This window comes from Mya arenaria, chromosome 9 (assembly GCF_026914265.1).
Source record: "Mya arenaria isolate MELC-2E11 chromosome 9, ASM2691426v1".
Lineage (NCBI taxonomy): Eukaryota > Metazoa > Mollusca > Bivalvia > Myida > Myidae > Mya > Mya arenaria.
In genome coordinates this window covers 73,878,266-73,902,874 of record NC_069130.1, presented here as the reverse complement: position 1 = coordinate 73,902,874, position 24,609 = coordinate 73,878,266, and the positions used below count along the sequence as shown (strand labels likewise).

The 24,609-nt window shown below is 34.4% G+C and overlaps 2 protein-coding genes across 2 annotated transcripts in view; one reads left to right on the top strand and one right to left on the bottom strand.

Moving 5' to 3' along the window:
• Positions 1 to 13,158, top strand: part of LOC128203339 (neprilysin-1-like) — a 54,480-nt gene extending 41,322 nt beyond the window's left edge. Inside the window, exons 9-24 of the mRNA XM_052904720.1 lie at positions 1,446 to 1,625; positions 2,483 to 2,569; positions 3,255 to 3,388; positions 3,823 to 3,916; positions 4,429 to 4,557; positions 4,937 to 5,035; positions 5,353 to 5,430; positions 5,569 to 5,672; positions 5,857 to 5,915; positions 7,317 to 7,368; positions 7,575 to 7,642; positions 8,015 to 8,142; positions 8,543 to 8,608; positions 9,314 to 9,415; positions 9,904 to 9,980; positions 10,984 to 13,158. Coding sequence (XP_052760680.1) covers positions 1,446 to 1,625; positions 2,483 to 2,569; positions 3,255 to 3,388; positions 3,823 to 3,916; positions 4,429 to 4,557; positions 4,937 to 5,035; positions 5,353 to 5,430; positions 5,569 to 5,672; positions 5,857 to 5,915; positions 7,317 to 7,368; positions 7,575 to 7,642; positions 8,015 to 8,142; positions 8,543 to 8,608; positions 9,314 to 9,415; positions 9,904 to 9,980; positions 10,984 to 11,083 — 1,557 coding nt within the window. The 3' untranslated portion in view covers positions 11,084 to 13,158. The remainder of the gene's footprint in view (positions 1 to 1,445; positions 1,626 to 2,482; positions 2,570 to 3,254; positions 3,389 to 3,822; positions 3,917 to 4,428; positions 4,558 to 4,936; positions 5,036 to 5,352; positions 5,431 to 5,568; positions 5,673 to 5,856; positions 5,916 to 7,316; positions 7,369 to 7,574; positions 7,643 to 8,014; positions 8,143 to 8,542; positions 8,609 to 9,313; positions 9,416 to 9,903; positions 9,981 to 10,983) is intronic.
• Positions 13,159 to 13,266: 108 nt separating this feature from the next.
• Positions 13,267 to 24,609, bottom strand: LOC128203340 (potassium voltage-gated channel protein Shab-like). Its single transcript, XM_052904721.1, has 5 exons — positions 24,429 to 24,609; positions 21,945 to 22,284; positions 18,893 to 19,067; positions 17,227 to 17,377; positions 13,267 to 15,314 (listed from the first exon to the last, which is right to left on the bottom strand). Exons 2-5 carry the CDS (start codon positions 22,217 to 22,219, stop codon positions 14,323 to 14,325), a joined length of 1,593 nt encoding a protein of 530 aa, XP_052760681.1. The 5' UTR covers positions 22,220 to 22,284; positions 24,429 to 24,609; the 3' UTR covers positions 13,267 to 14,322.

The window sequence follows — 24,609 nt, the reverse complement described above, 5'->3', positions numbered from 1 at the left end:
TTTGCGATCATTTGCCTAACAACATTTATTCTTGAATGTAACAACATTTATTCTTGAATGTTAAAAGATACTTAAGGACATCAGTTCTGCACGAGTTTATTTCTTTTCTTCATACCAATGTTTATATCAATATAAAGTATACTTGTATTTATGTTTGTGCAAAACAAAGTATGGAGTATCATCTCCGGGATATAAAAATACATTCGTTTCAATAGATTCATGTAAAAAAGAAGACATATTGATCACGGAATTACTCAGAAGAAGACGATATTTATTTAATGGGAATATGTTAAAAAAGAACAATTTCAAACACACATATGTAGGTAATTTGACAGTTCTAAGCGGTATTATGAGCTGTACAATTATCAATGTCCTTGAAATTTTGATGCATTCATGTTTGAAACATTGACCGTTCTAGACAACACGCCAGGCATTTCGTACACATTAAGCAAGAACGTGGTATAACTCGTAAGCTTGACGCTACGAATATTTTTAAATCTATTGACTGGATATTTCCTTTAAAAAGTGGAAGATTTTCTTCCGTGTTCCTTATTCAGACTTTTTTTTTAACTTTTGAGCATGGTAAAAATAAAAATAAAACCATTAGGTCCCGTCAAAATCTATACAGCGTATGGAAATGGTTTGTTTTTCGTTGTTACAAAGTTTCATTTTAAATGACATTATTTGTTGTTAACAAATTATACCGAATTAAAACAAACCGTGCAGAAAATTTGCAACTAGGTTTACCTATTAAGCCGGTGTTGTGGGCATTGATAGCGTTCGTTCCTCCGGTATGACCGTGATGGGAAGTAATACCTGACGTATGTTGCATGACAAATAGCCATTTCTTCTAAGAGTTACGTGACCTTTAATATGACGCTTTAGGAGCGAAGAGCTTCATTATCATCATACTGCGAGGTATCCATTATTGGCTCTATTAAAGTTCATGGAGCGAACACAGATTGAGATGTACCACTCTAATAGCTGGTATACATTGGCACCATAATGTTAAGTAGTGCATTGCACATATTCTGTTGACCACGGTCTACTTGTCACCTGGTGCCCTAGCAGAGGATTTCTGTTAGACTCTGTGGAGAGAACATTCTTGTTAACATATTACCATCACAGTAAATAGTAGAAACTGGCATACGTTTTGTTATTTATATGTTTTACATTGACCTGGTAGGCAATAAGGGAATTACTTTCCTCGGAAAAAAATAGCTATTTTAATATTTGCCTTAATCAATGAAACATCCTGTCATTAGCTAGCGTGCGGGTGTGACATCTGTAGTTTAATCAGAGCCTTAGTATTTAAAATAACATCATTGTATTGCTTTTCTTCCAAGTCTTTGTTGATTCAATCCGATCTTTCAAATCAAGCTGCATCATTGTGAATTGATTTAAACGTCATTTTAAATTTAACCTGACATTGCCTCCTTTCACAGGTTGACCAACCAGAACTCGGTATGTCTTCACGTGATTATTACACGAAGGGTGTGGATGATCCACACATCAAGGCGTACATGCAATACGCCACGGACGTCGCCATTTTGTTCGGCGCAAACTCCACGATAGCGAAAAAGGAGATGCTCGATATGATACGACTTGAGATGAAAATTGCGAATGTAAGTTTAAAGTAAAGGTAATTTACCAACATGGTACATGACGCTGATGTTGTCATTGGCACCTTCAAGTGACAAATAAAGGAGTTAAAATTTTGGAACAAAATAATAACACCTGGTTGTGTAATCCAATGGATAACTTTGACCACGTCTGACAAACAATCTTCGAAAAGTGACAAGGCAGAGCTAATTTCAAATTTGCGTCATCTTAAAGTAGCTGAAAAAACCCACATACTATTAAGCCGAACACTTAGATAAAAGAAACATTTTTGCTAGATTGTATATATTTTTTCATGTGTTTTTTTTATATACCTTATAAAGTAACTGTACTAAAATAAAGTATTTTGTTTTGCAGTACATTTCGAGTTAATGCAGCAAATAACTAAATATAATGCGGAGGAATTACATATTCTATAAGTTACTTATCTTTATATACAGTAAATATAGCCAAATACAGTTGTTTTCTTAGTACATTAAAGTTCGGGGGCCCGTTCCAATGAAGGATGTTGTCATTACTAATTTTAATTTTGTACAAACGTCAAAAATGGCAATACATTTATTTGTTTTATTTTACAGCTTTGTGCTCCATTTTAAGATTTGCTCAATTTAAATTCACTCAAATACTTAACAATGAAACTTTGACACTAAGATAATTTCAGTTTACGCCTAAATCGATTTAGATCTTTAATGAAACTCAGTGTAAAACAAAACAACATACAGCGGATTAATATATTCTTATAGTTACTCTTAACTTAAATATTTATGGTACACTCTTGTGTACATTGTTTGTCTTGTCAACCCAAAAATATCCGTATCTTGTCCATTTTTACTTTTTATACTTGATCATTCCGTTCTTTTAGTTTACCATTCCCCAAGAGGACCGACGAGACAGTGAGGCACTTTACAATAAAATGACCATCGCCGAGTTACAACAAATGATTCCGAACGTAAGTGGTTATTTCGTTGCATCCTAGCTGATCCCAGTATTCTACCGTGCATATACCACGAGTGCATAACGGACAAATGTATTTTGTAATGTGTAGTAACAAGGAACAGTTATATAAAACTTTGATAAGTTGTCCAATTCACCCAATTGCATAGAACTTGTAAGTTTTCGCATGATATATGTTGGCAGGTTTTAATATTGAATTGATGGTTAATAGTAGTTATTCGATGAAGTATTAAATATTAAATATACTAAACAGTTCGGCCAACTTTATCCAAAACAAAACGTCAAACAAGTTGTATACAATTAGTTGTCGATATTTTCGGTTACTTGACTCATTAAAACGTTTTCGTTGATAATTAGATATTATTCAATAAATATTGACCGATGAATAAACATTTTACACAACTTTAACCAAACCAAAAACTTAACCATTTTTATGCAATCGGTTGCAGCGAATTATGACTGGTATTTTATTTCACAAGATATTTACATATCGGCGTAACCGTAACGCATTTTGAATTGAAATATTCTGCACATATACTTCGCAAGCACACCAGAAAGACTGACGCTGTCTTGAAATACATTCATTTAATTTGAAATACATAGACAACTATAACCTATACATTCAATGAGCATGAACAGTTTTCAAGAAATATAAGTGAACCTGGTATGTTCCTTTTCAGTTTGAGTGGGTCCGATATTTACAAGGCATATTTTCAAGGGTGGGTCTGAATATCGCCGAAAGTGAAGAAATTGTTGTTTATGCACCCGAGTATCTGGCAAACATGGCCACCTTGGTTCAAGAAACCGATAAACGGTAAGTGTGTCTTCGTTGTGTTTGATTATTAACATATTGATATTCAATTAGTTTTGTTAAGGATACAAATACAACTTTCTTAACTAATGTCGCCATGGTTTTAATATCATCTCTAGTAATACTGACATAATCAACTGTTATATAAGTTTATACTAATTCCCTGGAGCTCGATTTGGACGAAAGGTGGTAGGTTATAGAATCACTCTCGAGTCGTTTTTTGGGGGTAGATACCAGTACTGGTGTATGTTTTGAGTTGCAATGAGGAAATATCCCTAGAGGTGGATACCTATACCACTAGAACACTCTCACCCTGGTGGGGATGGAATTTTATACGCTGCAATATTCAAGATATGTTAAATATATGTCACTGGCCCTTCTAGATATTGTAAATAATTCAGATTCCTAACATTGGTTTGTAATGCTTATAATTTTAGAACTTTGGCAAACTACCTGATATGGCGAATAATGATGAACAGGATCGAGAATCTGCCAAATAAGTACAGAGACCTAGACAGCGAATACCACAAGGTTTGTTTTATGGAAGGTTAATGTCTCAGTTTATTACCTCTGTAAATTTGCAGACATCTTAATGTATGGAATATAATTACAATTAACCCGGTGTTTCCTATGAAATTACAAGACGCCACATTTACTTTTGAAAGTTTATCTTATGATAGGCACATCTCGGAATATTTTCAAGTTTGACCTAGTTCATCTTGAAGCATCAGCGTTTATGGGCTGACTGCCACACTGATCATCTTTGATATGTAACCAGCTTTTCGGATATGTTAGCCGTTAATTAATATCTTGGTCATATATCTAAAGATACGTCGGCCCTACTGTTATGGTTACTCGAACAATAAAAGTGACTTTATAAGAACTAAATGCATTTTTCATTTTCTTATGTATAAACAAAATATATTAAATAATATATGTATACAAAATTACCGAGCACACGGACGAAAGAAAGAAAGAATGAACGGAGTGATGAATACATCGTTTGTGTTTATAAAAGTTCAATGTACATTTTGTTTTAACAGATTCTGTACGGGTCACGTAGCGAGACGTCGAGATGGCGGTACTGCGTTACGTACGTTAATAACAACCTGGGAAATGCTGTTGGCCGCCTCTTCATCAACAAGCATTTCGACGAAACCGCGAAACAGAGTGTAAGTGTTCCAGTATCACCATAGCAATACTTGGTAAAACAAGCATAATATACAATCATAGTACATGTTTAATGATACTACTTTTATAAAGAAGGACTAAATTTGTCTTTAATAAAAAAATACTACTAATGATAACAAAAACAAAAACAACAACAATAACAAACAACTGCAGCAACTGCAACAACAACTACAACAACAACAACAACTACACAGCAGCAACAATACCACCACCACCAACAACTTTACCATAAACAATAACAACACCATCACCAATATTAATGTGCTAACCTTTTAAATCAACTGTTGGTGGAAATCGTTCCACGTATCAATTCTGTTTTTTTGGTAAACATTGAAATAAATTTTCAATTTCCATTTACAGGCTTTAGAGATGATTAAGGATATTCGAATTGCTTTTAACGAGCTGCTGTCGGAGGTTGATTGGATGGACGAAAAGACGCGAGAACTCGCGAAGGAAAAGGTAACAAATCTTTGGCAAAGTAACTTACAATTGTTCATGATAATAGATTGTTTTCGCCAAAAGAACTGGCATGAGATAGATGGGTGAAATAGTATGCAAAGACTATTATTTAACATTTCTTGTATAAAGGGAAGACCCCAAACCGCTCAAAATCACGTTTTAGTTTTAAGTTTTAGGTTGCGCCCCCTGGTTACGCCCGTCTTAAGTTAAATTTCCTTTTAGAATGTATTTAATCCGTAATGTTGTAGCGTTATTTTTTTAAACGAAACGAAATAGTTAGTATTCCATATTAATCTGTAGTGCTGATATTCTTGCAGGCAGATGCCATGGCAGTCCAGATCGGTTACCCTTCCTATATTTTAAACGACACGGTCCTCAACGAGGAGTATAAACATGTAAGGGAATGTCTTTAAAAACAATCATTTTTTGACATACATACATGCAAAAAGAGTAAAACTGGAATGAAAAAGAGTTTACAAAGTTTTTAATATTTTATCAAACCGTTGGTGTGTAAACTATTGTTCTTTTTGTAGGTGGACTTTCGGCCAGACACGTACTTTGAAAATATTCTGGAGAATATTCATGGAATAGCAATAAGTAACCTGGAAATGATCCATAAACCAGTGGATAGAAACCTGTAAGTCACCAACTCCTATATATACATCATGTATAATAAGTATGGGAATGCTGTGAGTCTGGTATAGTTCAAATTATTAGCTTTTATACTCATCTTTCTTTATGGTCACTAAAATGAAGGATGTATGTTGTGCCCACGAAGGATCGGCTATACAGGGATCCATTTCAAAATAACGTTTCTTCAGGTGGTCTACATATCCAGCAGTTGTCAACGCCTTCTACAGCTCTGCAAAGAATCAAATCAGTGAGTACTAACGATAGCATTATCTTTATTTGATCAGGAATCAATTCATATGTTTGTACAAGAGGTGACATTTCCATTTAAATAGTTTCTTGAATGCGTTACCTCCATTTCATCAGGAAAAGAACTTTGATGCAGATCCTGTACAACGGGTGACATTTCCTATAATTAGCGTCTTTATGGCGTTGCGTTAATTTTATTTTATCAGGAAAAAACTTAATATGCGGTTATTGTACAACGGGTAATATTTTTCTAATAATAGATTATTAAATGGCATGTCTCCATTTTATCAGGAAATAATTGAATATGCATTTCTCTAACAAGGGATGCCATTTTTTTTTATAATTAGCGTCGCGAATGCGTTGCTTTTTTATTTTATCAGGACTAAGTTTATATGAATGAACTTCTTGTACAAAGGGGATATATTCATAGTAATAGTAAATTTGTTCCTATAAAATAACCAGCTGGTATATAACATAAATGCCGTAAACGAATGTAAAGCTAATCAAAGAGAGGTAATATATACTTTCTGAAACTTTGAAAATCAGTTTGAAATAAACGAACTTTGTCTACATTATATATTAACGGATTTGGACACACTGAACAAGAAATAGGCCTGCTGAAAATTATTTCACTTATAACAGGTTAATGTCTTAATTATGCCATTTGAACATTGGCGACCATTTAGGTGAGCATTAATGGGGTCCGTTTGATGTCTTTGTCTTTTAAGTTTTTTTTATCAAGGTAAGTGGTTTGTACCTTTAGGAAAGAATGGTGAATATGCACATTTTAAGTAGGACTAGATTATATAAAAGTAAGATCGATCTTGTGCCCGCCCCTGGCCGTGTTCCAGTAAATAAACTTAATTTCTTTAAACTGTGTTAATCGAATACATATCTATAAGTATCTGAACATGTTATCGTTACCATTGCGTTTTTGTTTCTTTGAATAGTCGGTTTTATATTTGGCAGAGCCAGCGCAAACGTACATTATTATGAGTATTTTATACACTATCATTGTCAGGTTTTTAACAAGTCAAAAAATATTTTGATTAATAGATACCAAAAGGATATTCTTTGATGTACATAACTTACGTAGTTGCTTTATATGCTTCTGAAAACATTGTATTGTATATTCATTTGTCCACATGTGATATGGTCTTTTGAATATTTTGTGAATAAATCTTGAATCTTTGTGTTATTGTCTGCCCAGCAACTACAAATGGTAGGTTGATTATATTTTTATTAATTACGAGGAATATATTCTGAAAAGCAGGACTTAAAGTGTATAGGTGACAACACTTTCCTTTCAATTGTTGTTTGGTGGAGACATGTGTTTTGTTAAGATACTTGCAGAACTATTCCTGATGTTATAAGTTAACCTGACTTGCCTCCCGTGTTTCAGTTTTTCCAGCGGGAATTCTGCAGCCCCCTTTCTACAGTAAAGGCTACCCAAAGTAAAGTCTTTGTGTTTCTTAGAGTACAGATAATATATCTATTACTGCCAAGAATACAATAACACTTGATAATATTATCATGATTATATACATGTTGTCTATCAGACGGTTTTATTTAAATAATAAATAACGAATATGTATCATGCTGGCCAAACTGTTTTGATTTCATAAATAGGTATAATACATCATAACCATGTTCTCTTTAGATCCATTAACTACGGAGGCATTGGAATGGTGATAGGCCATGAGATAACCCACGGATTTGACGACAGAGGTTTGTTGAATCATTTTCCATCATCATCATCATCATCATCATCATCATCATCACCATCATCATCATCATCATCATCAATAACAAACTTGCATTATCTTTTTTTTCAATTTACTATTGGTTGATGAATTAGTTGGTAATTGGTACCCGCCCCTTATTCCAGAAAACCCGTTTCAAATCCGGCTAGGGCGTATGTATTATTACCATAAAATAAACAGTTCTAGCCTATTCTTAGACCAACGAACCCGAATGTGATCTTGATGTGTGACCTTTCTGTATATCCGATAAAATTATTTTTTTTTTATTTTTTTTTTTTTTTTTGGGGGGGGGGGGGTCTCTTTGTTTATCCTTTAATACCCTTCGTCCAACATTTAGGACGTCAGTACGACAAGAATGGCAACCTGAAGCAGTGGTGGGATGACCACGTGATCGCAGAGTTTAAGGAGCGGGCCCAGTGTATTGTTGATCAATATGGGAACTACACCATAGAAGATGACCTTCAGGTACAAACACAAATAAAGTTATGAGGTATACAAACATCTTTTTTAAGATAAATCCAAAAATAAGGGTTATGTTTTAAAGGTAAACAATCGACCGGAAGTGTGATTGTCAAAGAAAATCATGTCTGATGCAGTTTTAGTCTTTATAAAAAAGTTATAACGGATCAGACGAAATGTTTGTTAAATTTTGAAGCTATGGTACTGTCACACGGCCCGACGCCCATGGATAGGCCAGTGACGTCGTAAAAAGTACACCCTACTCTGCCCTAGGAATGCCAAACAAGTCTCTCAAATAATTGTTACAAGTGTATTTGGACTTACATAAATAACAAATTATGTTATGGGGTCCAGTGATTGAGCACATATGATACCAGTTATTAATTCAAATTATTTTACAAATTAGGTGAATGGAATACAGACCCAAGGCGAAAATATTGCAGACAACGGAGGCCTTAAAGAGTCGTACAAGGTACAGTTGATGTTAGCTGTCTGGATTTTGCGGTTCAAAACTAAATGATTTATATCCCCTAATACTTCTTTATTAAGAAAAACGCCTGAAATTTAGTTTAATGACATCATGCCGGAAAACCTTCCCAGCACTGTGTTACGTTAGTTTATCGTAGTAAGTATGGGCTAAGATGTGAAAAAGTGAAATTATAACTTATAGTTTATGACGGTGCGTTTATCAGTATAAATTATACTATGATATTTTAAATACATTCTCGGAATGCATTAAATAATAAATTTTATTTAACTGCACACTTTGTGCAAGTTATTTTTTTTTTAAACTGTGCATTAATCTGTATGTGTCCACCATAAATATGTGCAACCAATTGTATGAAACGGGTTATTTCTTTGGTTTGGTTGATGATAGCCAAAATCTTTATTGATTTGTGAATAATTACCCAACAGTAACTGTTGACCAATCAAATTACTTTTATGTGCAAATTATTCAAAGGATAACATGTGGATAATTTATCCAGTTTTAAACAATTGGCTGCTGGTCTTACTAGGTTTGAAACAAGGTTAACCTTTTCGATGACCAAAAATAAACACATGCGAGTGCGAGTATCCTTTCGGTAATTGAACACTCAAACACAGGCTCGCAATCTGTATTTTATGAATATATTGATCTATATTTTTTCTGTTTGTTAATGGACTAATCTTACTCTAGGCCTACCAGAAGTGGAAGAAGGATCATGGAGGGTCGGAACCCAAACTGCCTGGCCTCACCAACCTCAACAATGACCAACTGTTTTTCCTTAACTTTGCTCAGGTTTGCCTTTACACTATTTTTTTGTTATTATGACGTTAAGCGTTTCAATAGCGATATATCTGTTTGCTGTAAACTTTGTGTAGGGAGACCCTTTCATAAGTATTTTTTTTTTTTTTTGGGGGGGGGGGGGCGTTAAAAGTTTCAATAGTGAAACACTTGTCTTCCCTAAGTTTTGCTCAGGTAGGCCACTTCACTATTTTTGTTTTGTTTTAGGGTTTAAGCGTTTCAAAAAAGATCAAACGCTTTCAGCAAACATTAAAAGCAATTATAAGGTAAATTTATGTCCGAAAAACCTAAACACGTTCCTTTTCATCTCAAAATATCTGAGTGTTCGCATTTGGAGGAAATGGTGGTCTATCCAGGCGTTAGATTTTAACTTTTGGCAATCACCATACATATATCAAAATAATAGTAAAACAATTCAAAATACGATACTCGGTTGGTTAACTTAGTGTTCAGTTATAAGATAGCTTTCTTATTGTTTTCAGGTGTGGTGCGGATCAACCCGACCAGAGTCGATGATGAACAGAATACTGACAGGAGTACACAGTCCAAGAAAATATCGGTAATGTATAATGTCACTTATTAGAGAAGTTGCCAACCACTTGTGCATGTACCTAGATGACGTTGCAATCAAATGTAAATCAAGCGTACACGTACAATTAACGGTCCGCAACTTCTTTATTACAATGAAAACTATGGAGACAGTCCCAGCAACAAACATATTTACCATGAACTTGCGTATGCTTAAGCAAAGCCTATGACTCGGTTCGCCGAAGCACGTCGTTCTTTCGCCAAGAAAACTATGTCTTATCTCCTTCGCATCGTTATTTACATTTATACGTATTTATGTTGATGTTTACATCACCCTGGAGATTGAATCATATCTTTGATAGATAAAAACATACTACATTTTTTTCGGAAATATTCCGAAATTGATATATGAATGACCACCATATTATGTTTTAGCACGTAGCATAGGATACCAACTTTCTATAAAAGGATATGTATATGTAAGATAGCAAACAAATCGTTCTATTAATGCAATCTAAACTAGATGGGCTTTTCCAGTTGCAAAAATCTCATAACTCTTTTGTTAAATGAGATAAAGATCGAAATGAATAAACGAACGATAAACACAAATGTTTAGATCGCTAAAGAATGTGATATTAAAAATAATAATCGTACTGTTTTTCTATATAGTATTAAAAATAGAATGTCTCATTGACTTGTTTTTTACAAAAACAAAAAGTGTTCGAAAATCTAGCCCGCCATGCGGATTATTTTATCAACAAATGTAGATTGATTATGTGGTTTATTATGCTTAAATTACTCGGCCCTTATAATGCACGTAACATTATCTAGCTAAACACACTATTTTCGGAGAAGTTTAATATATGTATTTTTTTCATTTTAAAGGTTTTTAAAGATAATTATCTTCATGGTAATAACCATATTTAAAATATGTAAAATGAACTGCAAATACTCGTAAGTGATTTGGCAAAGTGAAACTTAAGGTTTCTCAGAAATTCGGGGCTAGTATTTTATCAACTTGTATCATTTTTCAGGGTGATTGGCACCTTGCAGAATTCGATGGACTTTAGGGACGTATTTCAGTGCCCTGTCGGGTCTCACATGGCCCCCAAGAACACATGCAAGGTGTGGTAACATTTTCTGTGCCAAGAGAGTCAAATAGAAGGAACAGTTTGAAGAATGGTACACGCGAACTGTTTTGTATTACCGAAATCAGTGGTTGTTTTCGGTGTAAAGCGGTTATGAACTGTGTTAAAGTGATTGTTTTACTTAAAAGTATGATCATATAAACTATTCAGCAATGTTGTTAAAACGGCGAGTGTTAGTGTTATTAAACTCGGAATTCACATTGAGTTCAACAGAATACTTACGATCTATATTTAGAAAGAGGGAAGATTATTGATATATCACTGTTATTTTTTTCATTGTAAACGATGTGTTGATGGTGATGTGGAGCCGAAATGCTTACTTTTAGTGGTAGAACGGCATTGGTTTTGGGTTCGGAATAGAGTATGACCCGGGCTACAATGTTGTAATTATTTTCACACTTATTGATGATACATGTAACAACTGTTACATTTTTTAATATATTGTGTTGGTTTATTTAACGTCACATAAAAGCGTTCGCCCCTCAAAATATACAGGAAATATACTATGGTATAAACAGCATTTGTATTCATAGCTCATTCGTATGAGAATAATTTTTCTTTCTTTTTCATCAGGAAGAAGCATTTTTGTGCTGAAATCTCACTATACGAGCATAGCATTGTGTTCACTTATTCTTGCCTTTTTGTCGAAAAACATTATGAAAGTAAGTTCCAGGATCCAGAATTTACAAATACAAATGCACACTGAATCTTAAAGTCTGAGGTATTTTGTTGTATTGTTGTTTGATGAAGATAAATTTGTGTGAGTATTCTTGTCATTTTCTTGCTGAAATATCGGGCACTCCAACGAACCCCGTTACTAAAGGCGTTAAAGCTATCAAGAAGTCATATAGGTATGACACCTTATTCTGTATATATTGTAAAACAAGAACACTTCCGATGAATTTAGATTTGTGTTTTCAATGCAATGCCAAAAGATTATATTCTACTTTTTGGATCCTTGTACAAATTTGATTTATATCAACCGAGTTTTATATGATACAGCTATAGATAATAAAAAATCAATTGTTCAAAATGTGAATAGCACATTATCATTCTTTTTTAAACTGGTGTATATATCTTATGTTTTAACCATATTTAATATTATATGTATTGTCAATTATATCTTATTATTTCATATGTTGTACTGTGCGTAATGTTAGTTGTTACTCATATATAGGGGTTTAATTCCTGAATTATCAAAACAGATAATAAAATAACACTGGGAACATCTTACCAATGCGTCTATCTTTATAAGCTTTTTTCGAATAGATACTTCTCAGTAGTTTAAATATATATGTTTATGCAGACATAAGTTAAAAAAGTAAGCCCTGGTGGTAAAATAGACATACTGAACTATACTCTATGGACCTCTTTTGGGTGAATCGTCCGCATCGATCGAAGTAAAATTAATAGTAAACTCATCAATTGATTTTTTTTTTCGTTTACCCATACAAAAATGCAAACACCAAAAACTACCGGTCAGTAGAAGCGAAGTTTATTTGATTTTGCAATTAAAGTTTAAAATTCGAATTCAGTGACACTCGCTTAATACGCAATAAAATTTTTGATGTAACAATATTTTGTCAGGTTTTGTCAGGTTTGTTGGTAAGATGGTCATAGTGTCTCTGCGACTATTGTCTGCACCAATATTCATTCATACGGGTTTTAGCATAACATTATTAATTCAGCGTTTCATTATTTTAATCTACAGTCGTTTAGCTTAGTCATATTTGTAATGTACACATTTTGAGTAAACAGCAAACCAGTATTTTTGAATTACGATTAGGCTTTTGAACTGTTACAATTAACTAAAAGTAAAGGTTTCATAGTGATTTCAAACTGTGATGCTATTGATTCAACCCTAATTATAGATAGTTTAATTCCTGGAACCTTCTACCAATAGTTATGCACATAGCAGAGTTAAAGAAAGGGTCAATAATCAATAAATTGTACTACTGTTGTTGTCGTTAGTTTTATTAAAGTTTGATATAAAAAGCATGCAAAAATATACAAACAAATGAATTGTAATAAAATAATATTGTAAATAAAGTATAAAAGTTACATCGCTTGTTGAATAGAAATTAAGCACTGGTTATCTGCCAACCTTTTGATTGAGCGCACAACAAATTATACAGTTGAACACCGTTAATCCGAAATCGTAAGGACCCAAATTTCGGAATAGCGCGACTTCGGATTAACAATTTTCAGAAAATGACAGCGTTCGCGAATTATAGATGACGTGAAATACTATGTCGTGAAGAATTCAATGTCGGTTACACGTTACCAATACGATGCATTCGGTTTGAGTTATCGTTCGTATACAAAACTATGTGTCGAGTTATAGTTTAACATTGCGAAATAGCGATAATTTCGGATACACGGTGTTTAACAGTGTTTAACTGTTTATCACTATGAACAGGTTCTATGTTTGTTACCTTCACAAAATGGAAACGAGCTTAATTTTCGAAAATTCTGTTTACCGGTTTCACCGGTTTCATGAAAACGATCAGTGTGAAAACGACGGATACACGCATAGTATATCAAACTGGAATTTCTCGAATTGAGTTTGTCTCTTGATTTAAGAAACCCCATGTGAATAATGCAAAATGGATGGTATTCGTTCACCCTAAACATTGTCACCATATTTAATAAGGAACGTTTCCGATTTAGTGGTAAAAATATGACAATACAACAACCATATAATTCGTGAATAGTTTCATTGGGCTGTTAATCGATTTGATCGAAATATTTTGCCACAAGTATTGTCACCATATTGATACAAGATGAGTAAGCAATTTCTTAGTCAGAGAGAGGAGAACGTGAATTTGACAAATCAAGGGAAATAACCCATAGTGAGGAACGCGACATGGCTGGTTATTAAACTTGTTCGATAAATTACGTCTGAACTTATCTATTATGCAACGGTTAAAACGAGATATAAAGTCCACAAACATTGTTTCAACTTGAGTAATAGTTAGAATTAGAAATACTCAAGTGACTTTGCAACGATTTTGAATATTCAAGGGCCATAACTCTGGTGTGAGTATTGCGATAGAACTGTTTATGGGAAATCAGTCGAGATATTATGACATATACATTGTTTGGTACGGATTCAATGCGAACTACTTATGGACATGAAAATTAGGTGCGTACGCGGAGCGTTATAAAATCGAGTGTAAGGAAATAATTACTACAATACTGATTTACAATAAAAACAAAAGGTTATCAAATCGTCTCGTTTTTCCTATGTGTATCGCTATCGATAATCTCAATTACATTTTCCGATGCATTTGTGTTCTTTTTATAAATAGGCGTATAAACATAGGAATACAACTTTATGAAATGGTTTGCGAACAAGGGTACGGTCAGCGCAAATAACAAAAGGCCCGAAACAGAACAAATACACGCAATCAGCCGTCCAACAGGTGTTTGCGGAGTAATATCGCCATATCCTACTGTCGTCATGGTTACAACAGCCCAGTACCAACCAACTGGAATACTTTCTACTATTTCCCGCCCTTCCGACAGGTAAAGAATACTAGCAAATGTGCACATGCCACATGCTATGAACAATACTAAAATGAATAGATCGTGTATGTTAGCGCGCATGGTATACCACAAGACACGGCCCGCTTTCACCCTGCTCGCTATTCTGAACAGTCGTAATGCTCGAATGATTTGTATATACTCTAACACTTTAAACCAGTCGTTTTCATACTGTTCGTGCGCGTTGTGCAATATAATAATACCATTCACATAGCTTGCAATAAGAGCCACCGCATCGGAAATATTGATGAAACACGTAAAGTAGCGCAAGAGGCATGGGCAGGAAAACATTCGAAGTATGAAGTCAATTGTAAAGAAAACAATTGTTATACTCTCTAACACTACTAATGTCGCCATTCTCACTCTCATATTCGGTATCTTCACCCTTTTCTTCGTCACGCCAGGATCTAGCGTCGGCGTCGGTTTTGGTGAGTCGGGTTCGTCGTACGTATTCTTAAAGGACAGTGGCGTTGAGACCCTTTCTAAAGGAAACACTTTATTCCTCTTTAGTGTAGAGTTACTGTTGATTAATATGTCAATAAAAATGTAGTCTCCATTTTCGTTGCTCTCTGCATCATCGATTTCTTTTCCGCTTTCATAACCCAAACTTCTCCGACTGCGCGAACGTTTAAAGGGGAGTTCAGATGAATTGCAATGATTGCTCAGTGTTTCTGCAATAAAAGAACATTCACCTATTTGTGACGGAGACATGAGGATTGAGGATATGTGCAAGAATTAAAGCGTTTGAGACGTTGTTGTTTTTCGGCCGTTGTCCGACTGAATTCACCATGCGCTTCCTGTGAAATGAACATATATAACCTGAATATAATTAACATTTTCATTGGTCATTGTAAAAAGAAACTAAAAATCCTGTTGGCAAATATAGATATAAAGATTGTAAAGATAAACTAGAAATCTTATTTGCCATTGTAAAGAAAGTCGAATAAAATAGAGGAGTATCGAGTAAGATTCAGAACTCTTCGGCCATTTTCAGTTGAGAACAACCGCGGATGTATACCGGTACATCAGTAGAAGTAGTTCGTAAATTTAATATTAATTAATTGTAGTGTTGTAACGTGTATTGTGCATTCACTAAGTTTAAATTGATTGGCATCGAAGTATTTTATTGCATAAATAATTAAGATTCCTAAGCATGAAGTCATTATGATCAACTAATAAATTGAAATTACTACGCGATCTACTTGGACCGTGGTTAAATGTAAATATTTCTGGCATTGTAAACCATCCATATCCATTCTAGGTTGTCTTCGATGAAAAAAGACTGAGGAACGATCGAATAAGAATCGGATATGATCTTTTTTCAGCTCTGATGTTGTTAAAAGTTGAAGATATTTATTTTCGCGAACGTTTCCCACAAAAATAAGATAATACATTAAGGCTTAACACAACGAGAAGAAGGCTAAACTATTATAGAATTTCGAAATTGATCTAGCTGACCATCAATCAAGGGTCAAGATCACCCTTCGCCGTATTGAACAAAGTTTAGTCAAAGCGTTTCCACTTGAAACAGAATCCGGGATCTGATAAAGTGTAAAAGTTAATGTATTCCGCATTTGTCAAGAACTGTACTGCATTGTTCTCATAGTCCCTGAGTAATCAACGCGTAAATATTCATAACCTGGCAAAAATTTAATAATTTTAAACCAGAAACACGCATTAGTGTGGTCAAATATTCAAACCACCTTCGAACACCAGTCAACAGTATTTTTCTAGTATGACATTTCTTGGTTACAGTTTGGTCAGGTCAATCCCAAACAAAATTAAGTGCTGCAAACATCACATCATCATAACACCGAGATCCCTTTCAAACATAGATCATACTACATAACATAAAAAATGCATACAATCAATTAAACTCGGGTGATAAATATGCTACAGTAAATTGCTTGCCAGTATATTAATGGGACTCCCAGATAAGTGCAATAATGATATAACATAATGAGGCACTCAGAGAGCAGCCACAAAGTCCTTTTATCAGTCAATCAATCTCATTAACCATTATGTTGCATCTTTCATCTATTTTAATGTGCAAATTTATGGCCATACGTTACCAAGCCCAATCACACTCTACATTTATAACACCCGTTAAACATTGACTCGGATACTTGGCAAGACAACTCCACAAAGATGGTGATATGAAACATTTACCAGTAGACGATCATCAATGACAATGCCTGAGTCACAGTAAACACAAACAAAATCCACAGGTAAGTACCATGTTGTACGAAACTCTAACAATTTATTTACTTATTTGTGTGTTTCTTTGTCTGTCTGTCTGTCTGTCTGTCTGTCTGTCTGTCTATCTATCTATTTATTTATTTTTTATGTTTTCATTTTTATTTGTTTTTTTTTTTTGGGGGGGGGGAGGAAGGCGAATGTGCGTGGCAATAGGGTAGGTCCTATTAACGTAACTGCAACATGCCATCTTTTTTCAACTGAAGAAGTTGTTTAACCTCAAACGAACCAACATGTTAAAAGGCTGATAATCGAACACGAGACGGGTTAAATGAAAAGTGAGCAGGTAAAATTCTGCACTAACCGTAATTGAAAAAAAACACCCACCTTCTACAACGTCCGTCCCTTCCATATTTCTTACTTTCATGAAATCAAGCCGCTCACAATTAGTCATAGGCCGCAGGAAGCTTGAATCTGTCCCGTAGGCAACCACAAAAATAGACGTAACAACCATCAGCGTGGACAGCAGGAAGTACAACTGCAAAGGCATTGCATTGTACATAATCATTTGGAGCTCCTCAGCCATTTTTTTTAACGAAAACAACCTCGGATGTATGCCGGCACATCAGTAAAAGCAGTTTTATTTTTTTTAATTATATCATTAATTAAATGTAGTGCTTTAGACTTTATTAATTGATCTATGTTTAAATTGATTGCCAGTGAAGTGTATAATTGCAAACATAATTAAGATTCCCAAGAGTTAAGTCTCATTAAGTTTTACTGCTAAATTGAATTACAACGCAATCTACTTGCAGCAGACTTTAATATATCGTTTTCTGAATATGTAAACCGTCTATATACATCCGCGGTTTTTTTTCGATAAAAATGGCAGAGGAGTTCCAAATGGTACATAATATGTAACATATAAACGTATTCTGTAAAAAGAAAATGCGCCTTAAAACAAGTGAGCGGAGAAAACTGACATTTCTGCTCACCTGATTCAAGTAGGAGGAGATCATTGTGCAAAACAGATCAAAACAGAACAGCCTATTCATCGTATGATCAATGAACATTTGTGTTTTAGCATAAACAAACATAAACAATTTAAAATTTAATAAATAATACAAAATCATCGCATTGTTCTAGTGAAACAAAAATCGCATAATGATATTTCAATGATAACTGTTTCGTGCAAGGCAGCGGAAACAGTGTGAACTTTAAAATAATATCTCTTGCGTGAAGTTTGATGATATCAAGTCTCGTGGCCTTAATAACATAAATGGCCATGCGGTGTATGTGAAGTGTGATACAGATGGGCAATGCCAAGTTCATTATACCAAACAATACACTCAAACAGCTTATTAGGCAAACGTATACGGTTTAAAGGAACTAGATTCCAGATGGTCCCAAAATTGGCCAGTACAGTATTTTCTTAAAATAAGTTTAGACTTATGAAGGCGAGGCAGTTTAAAAATAGGGCATAATGGTTTCTCAGTTTAAAATGTGTATATTTAGAATGAGAAAGTCACCTGATAAGTACAGTTACATATACCAAAGCTTTTAAAAAAAAATACTGAATGTACGTGGTAGACAAACCCAGTAAGTTTCAAATTGAAAAAAATACGCAAAAACTGCAAAAGATACATGTGTTGTGAGCGATGAGATACATCACTATTTACGGTTTATAACGTTGTACACAGCGATATCAATGTAATGTAAGTTAATGACAATTTTCTTTCTTTTTCATACAGTTGTATCAACTGGTGTCTAGTCCCTTTAAGAACATTATTAGCATTTTACAGTGTTTTGTATATACATTTAACCAACGTAAACATAATCAATTACCCGAAACGAGTATTTTTTTCCGGTTGTAAAGCCGCACTTAAAATTCCAGGTTCTCAATTCTAATTCCTTTAAGAACATTATTAGCATTTTACAGTATTTTGTATATACATTTAACCAACGTAAACATAATCAATTACCCGAAACGATGAGTAATTCTTTTCCGGTTGTAAAGCCGCACTTAAAATTCCAGGTTCTCAATAAATCTTACCCTTGTCAGTAGAAATGAATTGTTGGAGCCTGTTACAGACCAAATGTTCGCACGGAATGATCTTAGCTTTGTGCAGAATCCAAAAGAAATCTTTGACGGTGTTATGTTGTCTAGACGACGTTGACTCTCCCGAAATGACTCCAGAGTCTCTTGTTCGTCCAAAAATGCTTGGAGTCTGGAAATTGTCAAAAGTGTGAGTGTAAAATCGGTTGTTGTGTACGAGAACTATTAACATGATTAACATAATAACAGACAGTTGATCTGGTGTATTAACAGGGGCAGATACAGGAAGTGACCTTAGAGGGGACGTAATATAGGGGTGCAACATTTTGACGTGCGCCCCTCCATCACAACCGAAAAGTTGTTACTCCCCCATTTTATAAAATAATTTCTAATGCAAAATGGCCCATTTTGATCATATTTTTTACTCTTTTCTTATCCCATATTGACACAACAAGTAGTTTTTCGCTGGTAATTAATGTTAAAAAAAATATAATGAGGTACAATACCATGCCCATGACTTAATTAAAATAACCACAGAGCTATCATGCAGAAGACAAACTAGGTATATTTCATTTTAACTGCACTTGTATGAACATAGACTGTTTGTTTTTAACCGTCTTCAGTTGAATTTATATTAGCCATTCTACAACCAAGAGGTTCAGGGTTCGATCCCCCACTAGCGGTTCCTTTCTCATGGCCTCTTATCATGAACACCCGAATTGGTTTCTACCCAGGAAATCACAGTCATTTCATAGGAATGAAATCCTGCATTGGTGTGAATGTCAGAAAATCTCGAAAGGCCTAAATAGCTTATTTAGGTCTTTCGAGAATTACTGACTTTTTAAACTGCAGTATTAAATGCAAAGTTAGTTTATGCTAGATCGCTGGAAGGAGTGACCCCTTTGATGAATCTAAAGAATTAAATGAATTTATTTAAGTGAAATGCAACTGAATGTATTTCAGGTCATAATGACACCAAAGCATGAGTTTATTCCTATCAAATGACTGCGCATGAAACGGCATCGAGAGTGATAATATAAACAATCAACAGTCGTCACCATTGAGCTAAATGAAATAAGTATATAAACTAAAGCGTGCTTGTCTATGTGATCTTGCTGTCGCAAAGGTGGATTAAACTGATAGTGCATAATGTCTTTCTGAGTGTATTTTCATCTGATCTAGGGTTTACTATCAGTAAATCAAACAGAAATAACAGGGTAAAGGCTGTAAAATAACAAACTAACTGCTTCGATTTTGTTTAATATTCCATGGAAATGAAATATTGAAGATATAACTAAAAGGCAAAACTCTTAATAGCCATGAAGCAATATTGTATACGCTTTCAACCTACAGGGACTACATTATCTAAGCCCGGTAATAGAAATTACAATAAGCGTAATGACAAATAATGACTATAAGGCCATAGGGCAACAAAACAGACTCACAGACGACACATTTGAGAATAATGCACGGAAACACATTCATAGTTAACATTAATGAAATAGTAAAAATATAAGGATTAGTTCACTGATAAAAATGAAGGTGAATTCGTTTTCGAGTTCATATATTCTTGGACTTAAATTTTATTTTAACATTCCTTGTTTGACAAAAAGGGGTTGTGTGTTTTTGCTAATTCTTTAAAGTTATTAGAGTCCTAGACAGTTTAGCAAAGATCATCCCTAAGATGTTATTTTAAATCATACATTAAAAGTATTGATATCTCAATGTATGAAAGCCTAATGCAACAAAGGGGTTTAGCTAGAGGGGTTTTGGAAAATGCTGTATCTCGTTCTTGTTTGGAGGCACCAATCTGCCCCCTCATTGAGACCAGAATATGCAGCCTCCTGCCTTCAAAGAATAAAATGCTTAAGATATTCAAATATTTATATTTTTATTAAAACTCGGAATATGATTATGAATTCAAACACACTTTACATATGTGGAAGTTGAAACCTGATATTAATAAATTTCTACGCTTTAATTATTCACTGCCCGATACAGTGTACCCTTTTGTCCCTCAGCACCCTGTCCCTTTTCTGTAGCATATGTATTTTCTTAAAACCTGGCTAATACCCTAACAACGCACATGTAATTGAAAAAAAATCATGTCCATTTTAAGGGATTCGCTCACGTTTTGGTAAAATGCACTTTTTTGTATGACAGAATATAGTGTGGAAAATCAGGAGTGTTAAAACTAAAACACTGACGGCTGGAACCCTTCAAAAATGTTGATATATGCTCAAATATTGTCTTTGAAGTCCACGATTTTTGAATAGCGTAAGTAAGGTTTTTCAAGATATGCTTAAAGTTGCACTATAACTCAAAAATAAGATTGAACACATTTTTTTGTAATATACCAAAAATGATGAACAAATGTCAAAACAATAAATCCTATGAAGGATACCAAGTTTAATTTTAAAGAAATGTGCAGAAAAAACGGTATTGTTACATTATGAGACCAGTAGATCGCAGTAAATCTTTTAGCATTCACCAATCATTTAATTATTTTTTTGCGTTTTCAGCTATTAAATACACAGTTATTTTATTGTTAATAGTAATTAATAATTTCCATAAGTGCATTATTTAGTACGTATTTGAGGATGTATCACTCAAAATGTGTGTTTGTTTTGCATGTGTATGTATTGATTTTGAATAAGAGTATCACTTTAAATGTTAAGTGATCCTTATTTTTGTGTATGAGTCCTTGTGGGCGTGTGGTTTTCTTATCGGTTTTCCAATATGTCCTTGACTGTACCGTCATAGGTTTGGTCCCCACTTAAACCAGAAAATGTTTTATACTTTCTTTTTTTTCTGCAATTTCGAAATCAAGGAGTAAAATAGTTATAGAAGATGTGTGTTCGGATGCATTACCAGAAAAAAACAACAACATTTTTATGCCAAAACATGAGCCTGTCCCTTTAAAAGCACAAAAAAGGCATAGGAGAGGTCGCTTTACCGGAATAATGGTAACAAGCACACTTGTTTGCCCAAAGTATAAAATTTGGACGTACAACACGTCAGTCATTAAAATTGACGAATTACATCTTACCTATTTTTGCAGCACTGTGATAGTAAATCGGGACTTATTTCCCAAAACGTCAGTTCCTCCAGAAATGCAGCCGGACAGGCCGACACAGGCATGTGCAGCTGACCAGTTTGGTAAAACGCCAAAATTGATAAAAACATTTCGGCTGGCCTGGTGATATTTACCGAATCTTTCTCGCAGATTTGAGATAGTTTAGATTCTGGACCATCTTCAATCATCTGTCGATCAACCGTGATTGTATTTCCACTTACAGTGAGGCTAATTGATGATGAAGTCATGTTTGTAGGTAACTGAAGACAATTTCCACAAGTGTGGGCCCTCTGTATCTGCGATGCGCCTGTGGCTAGAATATAAAACTACAACTGCAAAAAGGTAAAAGTAGAAGAGACCGCAGGAAAACAAGGGTCACCAGGTCTTCATTAGAATATCGCATGCTTGTGCACTCTTGTTTAAATGTAACATGATAATCACGAACAACATAGGTTTTATTTATTGATACAGCTAATTTGATGTGTATGTAATAGTTAAATGACATAAAGTAAAATCTCAATAATTCTAAATGGGTGTTATGAGCGTGGCGAACGAGCCATTCTAGAAATACACCGAGGCCAAAGGAGGACAAATTTACCCTTTGACTGTTTTGAGGCGCCTTTTAAAACTGAGTATTTTTAATATAACCCAATAGTCTTTAATCCATATTGATATTAAGCTATAATAAGTGACTTGTGATCGAAAGATTGATATTTCTTCCACCTCAGATAAGTAGATCCATTAATTTAACCATGCTAGAAATTCTTATCATGCCCACGGGCGAAGATAAAATGCCCGTATGGAACTTCTTTTAATGGTCACCATATTGCAATTACCTCCCTTGTTGAAGACTGTCGTCTGTAGTGCATCATGGAAACCTTGTCTTATGGCAATATTTAGAAAGCTAGTTAATTATTTCTCGCTTCAAATGTCACCAGAAAAAAAGTTTTCACGCACCTTTCAAGAAATAATGTTTCACTCTTCTTAGAACTATTTAAAGACCGATCAGACCATTTACATACTCTGAATCACTCCGCGAATATCCATGACAACCACGAATTATCGCATATCCGTACGCAATTATTTTCACTAAGCACAAAAGAATCCCAGCAAACAAATACATTTTTACTTAATTTTGTTTAACTGAGGTGGGAGAAAAAGTATCTTCCATGACCGAGAGTGTAAGATAGGTTCATCCCGACCCTCGCGCAGGGTGTTTTACGGAAACTCGGTAAACCTCCTTTCCGCAAAACACCCTACGCTCGGGTCGGAATGAACCTATCTTACACTCTTGGTCATGGAAGATACTTATAATCTTAGCTTACATCAACCAGAAGAACATTGAGATAAAATCCCAAATCAACATAATAGTCCTGTGTCGTTTCATTCAATTATTGTAAGCCTTTTAGAAAATTGAATTTAAATAAAATTAATTTAAAGATGTTCATAATTGTTTGACTGTTAGTTATTTTAACAAAATAAGAATAATATTATTTTGTTGTTGTTGTTGACTGGAGTGCGTTAGTTATTATCTTATTGCCTATTGAAAGATAAGCACTCCATTTTGATACTTGTATACGAACGCTAAAATATAACAAACAGATAATCAAAACGCAACAAATTAAATAGACCAACATAGGTAAACATTTACTGAAACACGTCAGTCGATTCTTTAGAAATATTTTGCCGAGTAATTTATTCGAAATTACCGCAGTGGTTATATGCGTTTATATGCACGTATGCCCGAGAGTAAATCTCGTCATGTAAATGGGGTATATGACCAGTGTGCTTAACAACTGAAGCATTTATTGAATGATTTTCATTTGATGTATTCCGCCGTTTCACTAGGTGTATATAGATATCAACTTCAAAAAAATCATAAATTAAATCTTGCTCGTACATTTAGCTTGTATGGTTAAAGTTAAAGTAATTGTGTTCGATAGTCTGTTACAAGTTATAAACTATATGCTTTCTTGATTGTGAATGAATGCGTGCAGGAGCGCGTGTGTCCGTGTGTATGTTGTGTGTGTGTGTGTGTGTGTGTGTGTGTGTGTGTGTGTGTGCGTGCGTGCGTGCGTGCGTGCGTGCTTGCGTGCGTATGAGAGTGTATGAGTGCGCGTGTGCAAGCGTGTGTGTGTGTGTTTATGTTTTTGTTGTCAAACATCGTCGCCATTTGAATTATATGGTTTGGTTATAATTATAAGATAAAACTGTTCTTATGAAAAAATATAATAAAGTACCGTTCCATGTCAATCCGTCAATTGCTCTGTATAATCCCACATGAAATATCACTACTTTGTTAATTTCAGGTACTATGCACATACGAAAGAAAATGTCAACTTGTTAAATTATGATAAAATGAATTGCAATAAGACATATTTAAAAGTAAAATCATAAGCAAACGAATTCTTCTTTTTTTTGAGAAAATAAAATAATATCTGAAAAAAATGTACTTACAAGATACAAGATCCTAGGAATTCTCAATCCTCTTTTTCTTTCAAATGCGTACTTGAAGGAAGTCCTACTTTTCCGATCTTCGTGAACGTAAAAATATCAACAGCATAAACACAGAACGCACTAAATGCCAGACATGAAACTAGTTCGCTATGTTCTCAGAAATTGCTTGCTAGAAGTATGG

Coding starts and splice junctions, on each gene's coding strand:
- LOC128203340 (XM_052904721.1), bottom strand. CDS start 22,219: ATGACTTCATCATCAATTAGCCTCACTGTAAGTGGAAATACAATCACG. Junction 19,068..21,944: donor TCACAGTGCTGCAAAAATAG/GTAAGATGTAAT, acceptor GACAATTTCCAG/ACTCCAAGCATTTTTGGACG. Junction 15,315..17,226: donor AGGGACGGACGTTGTAGAAG/GTGGGTGTTTTT, acceptor CTTTTATTGCAG/AAACACTGAGCAATCATTGC.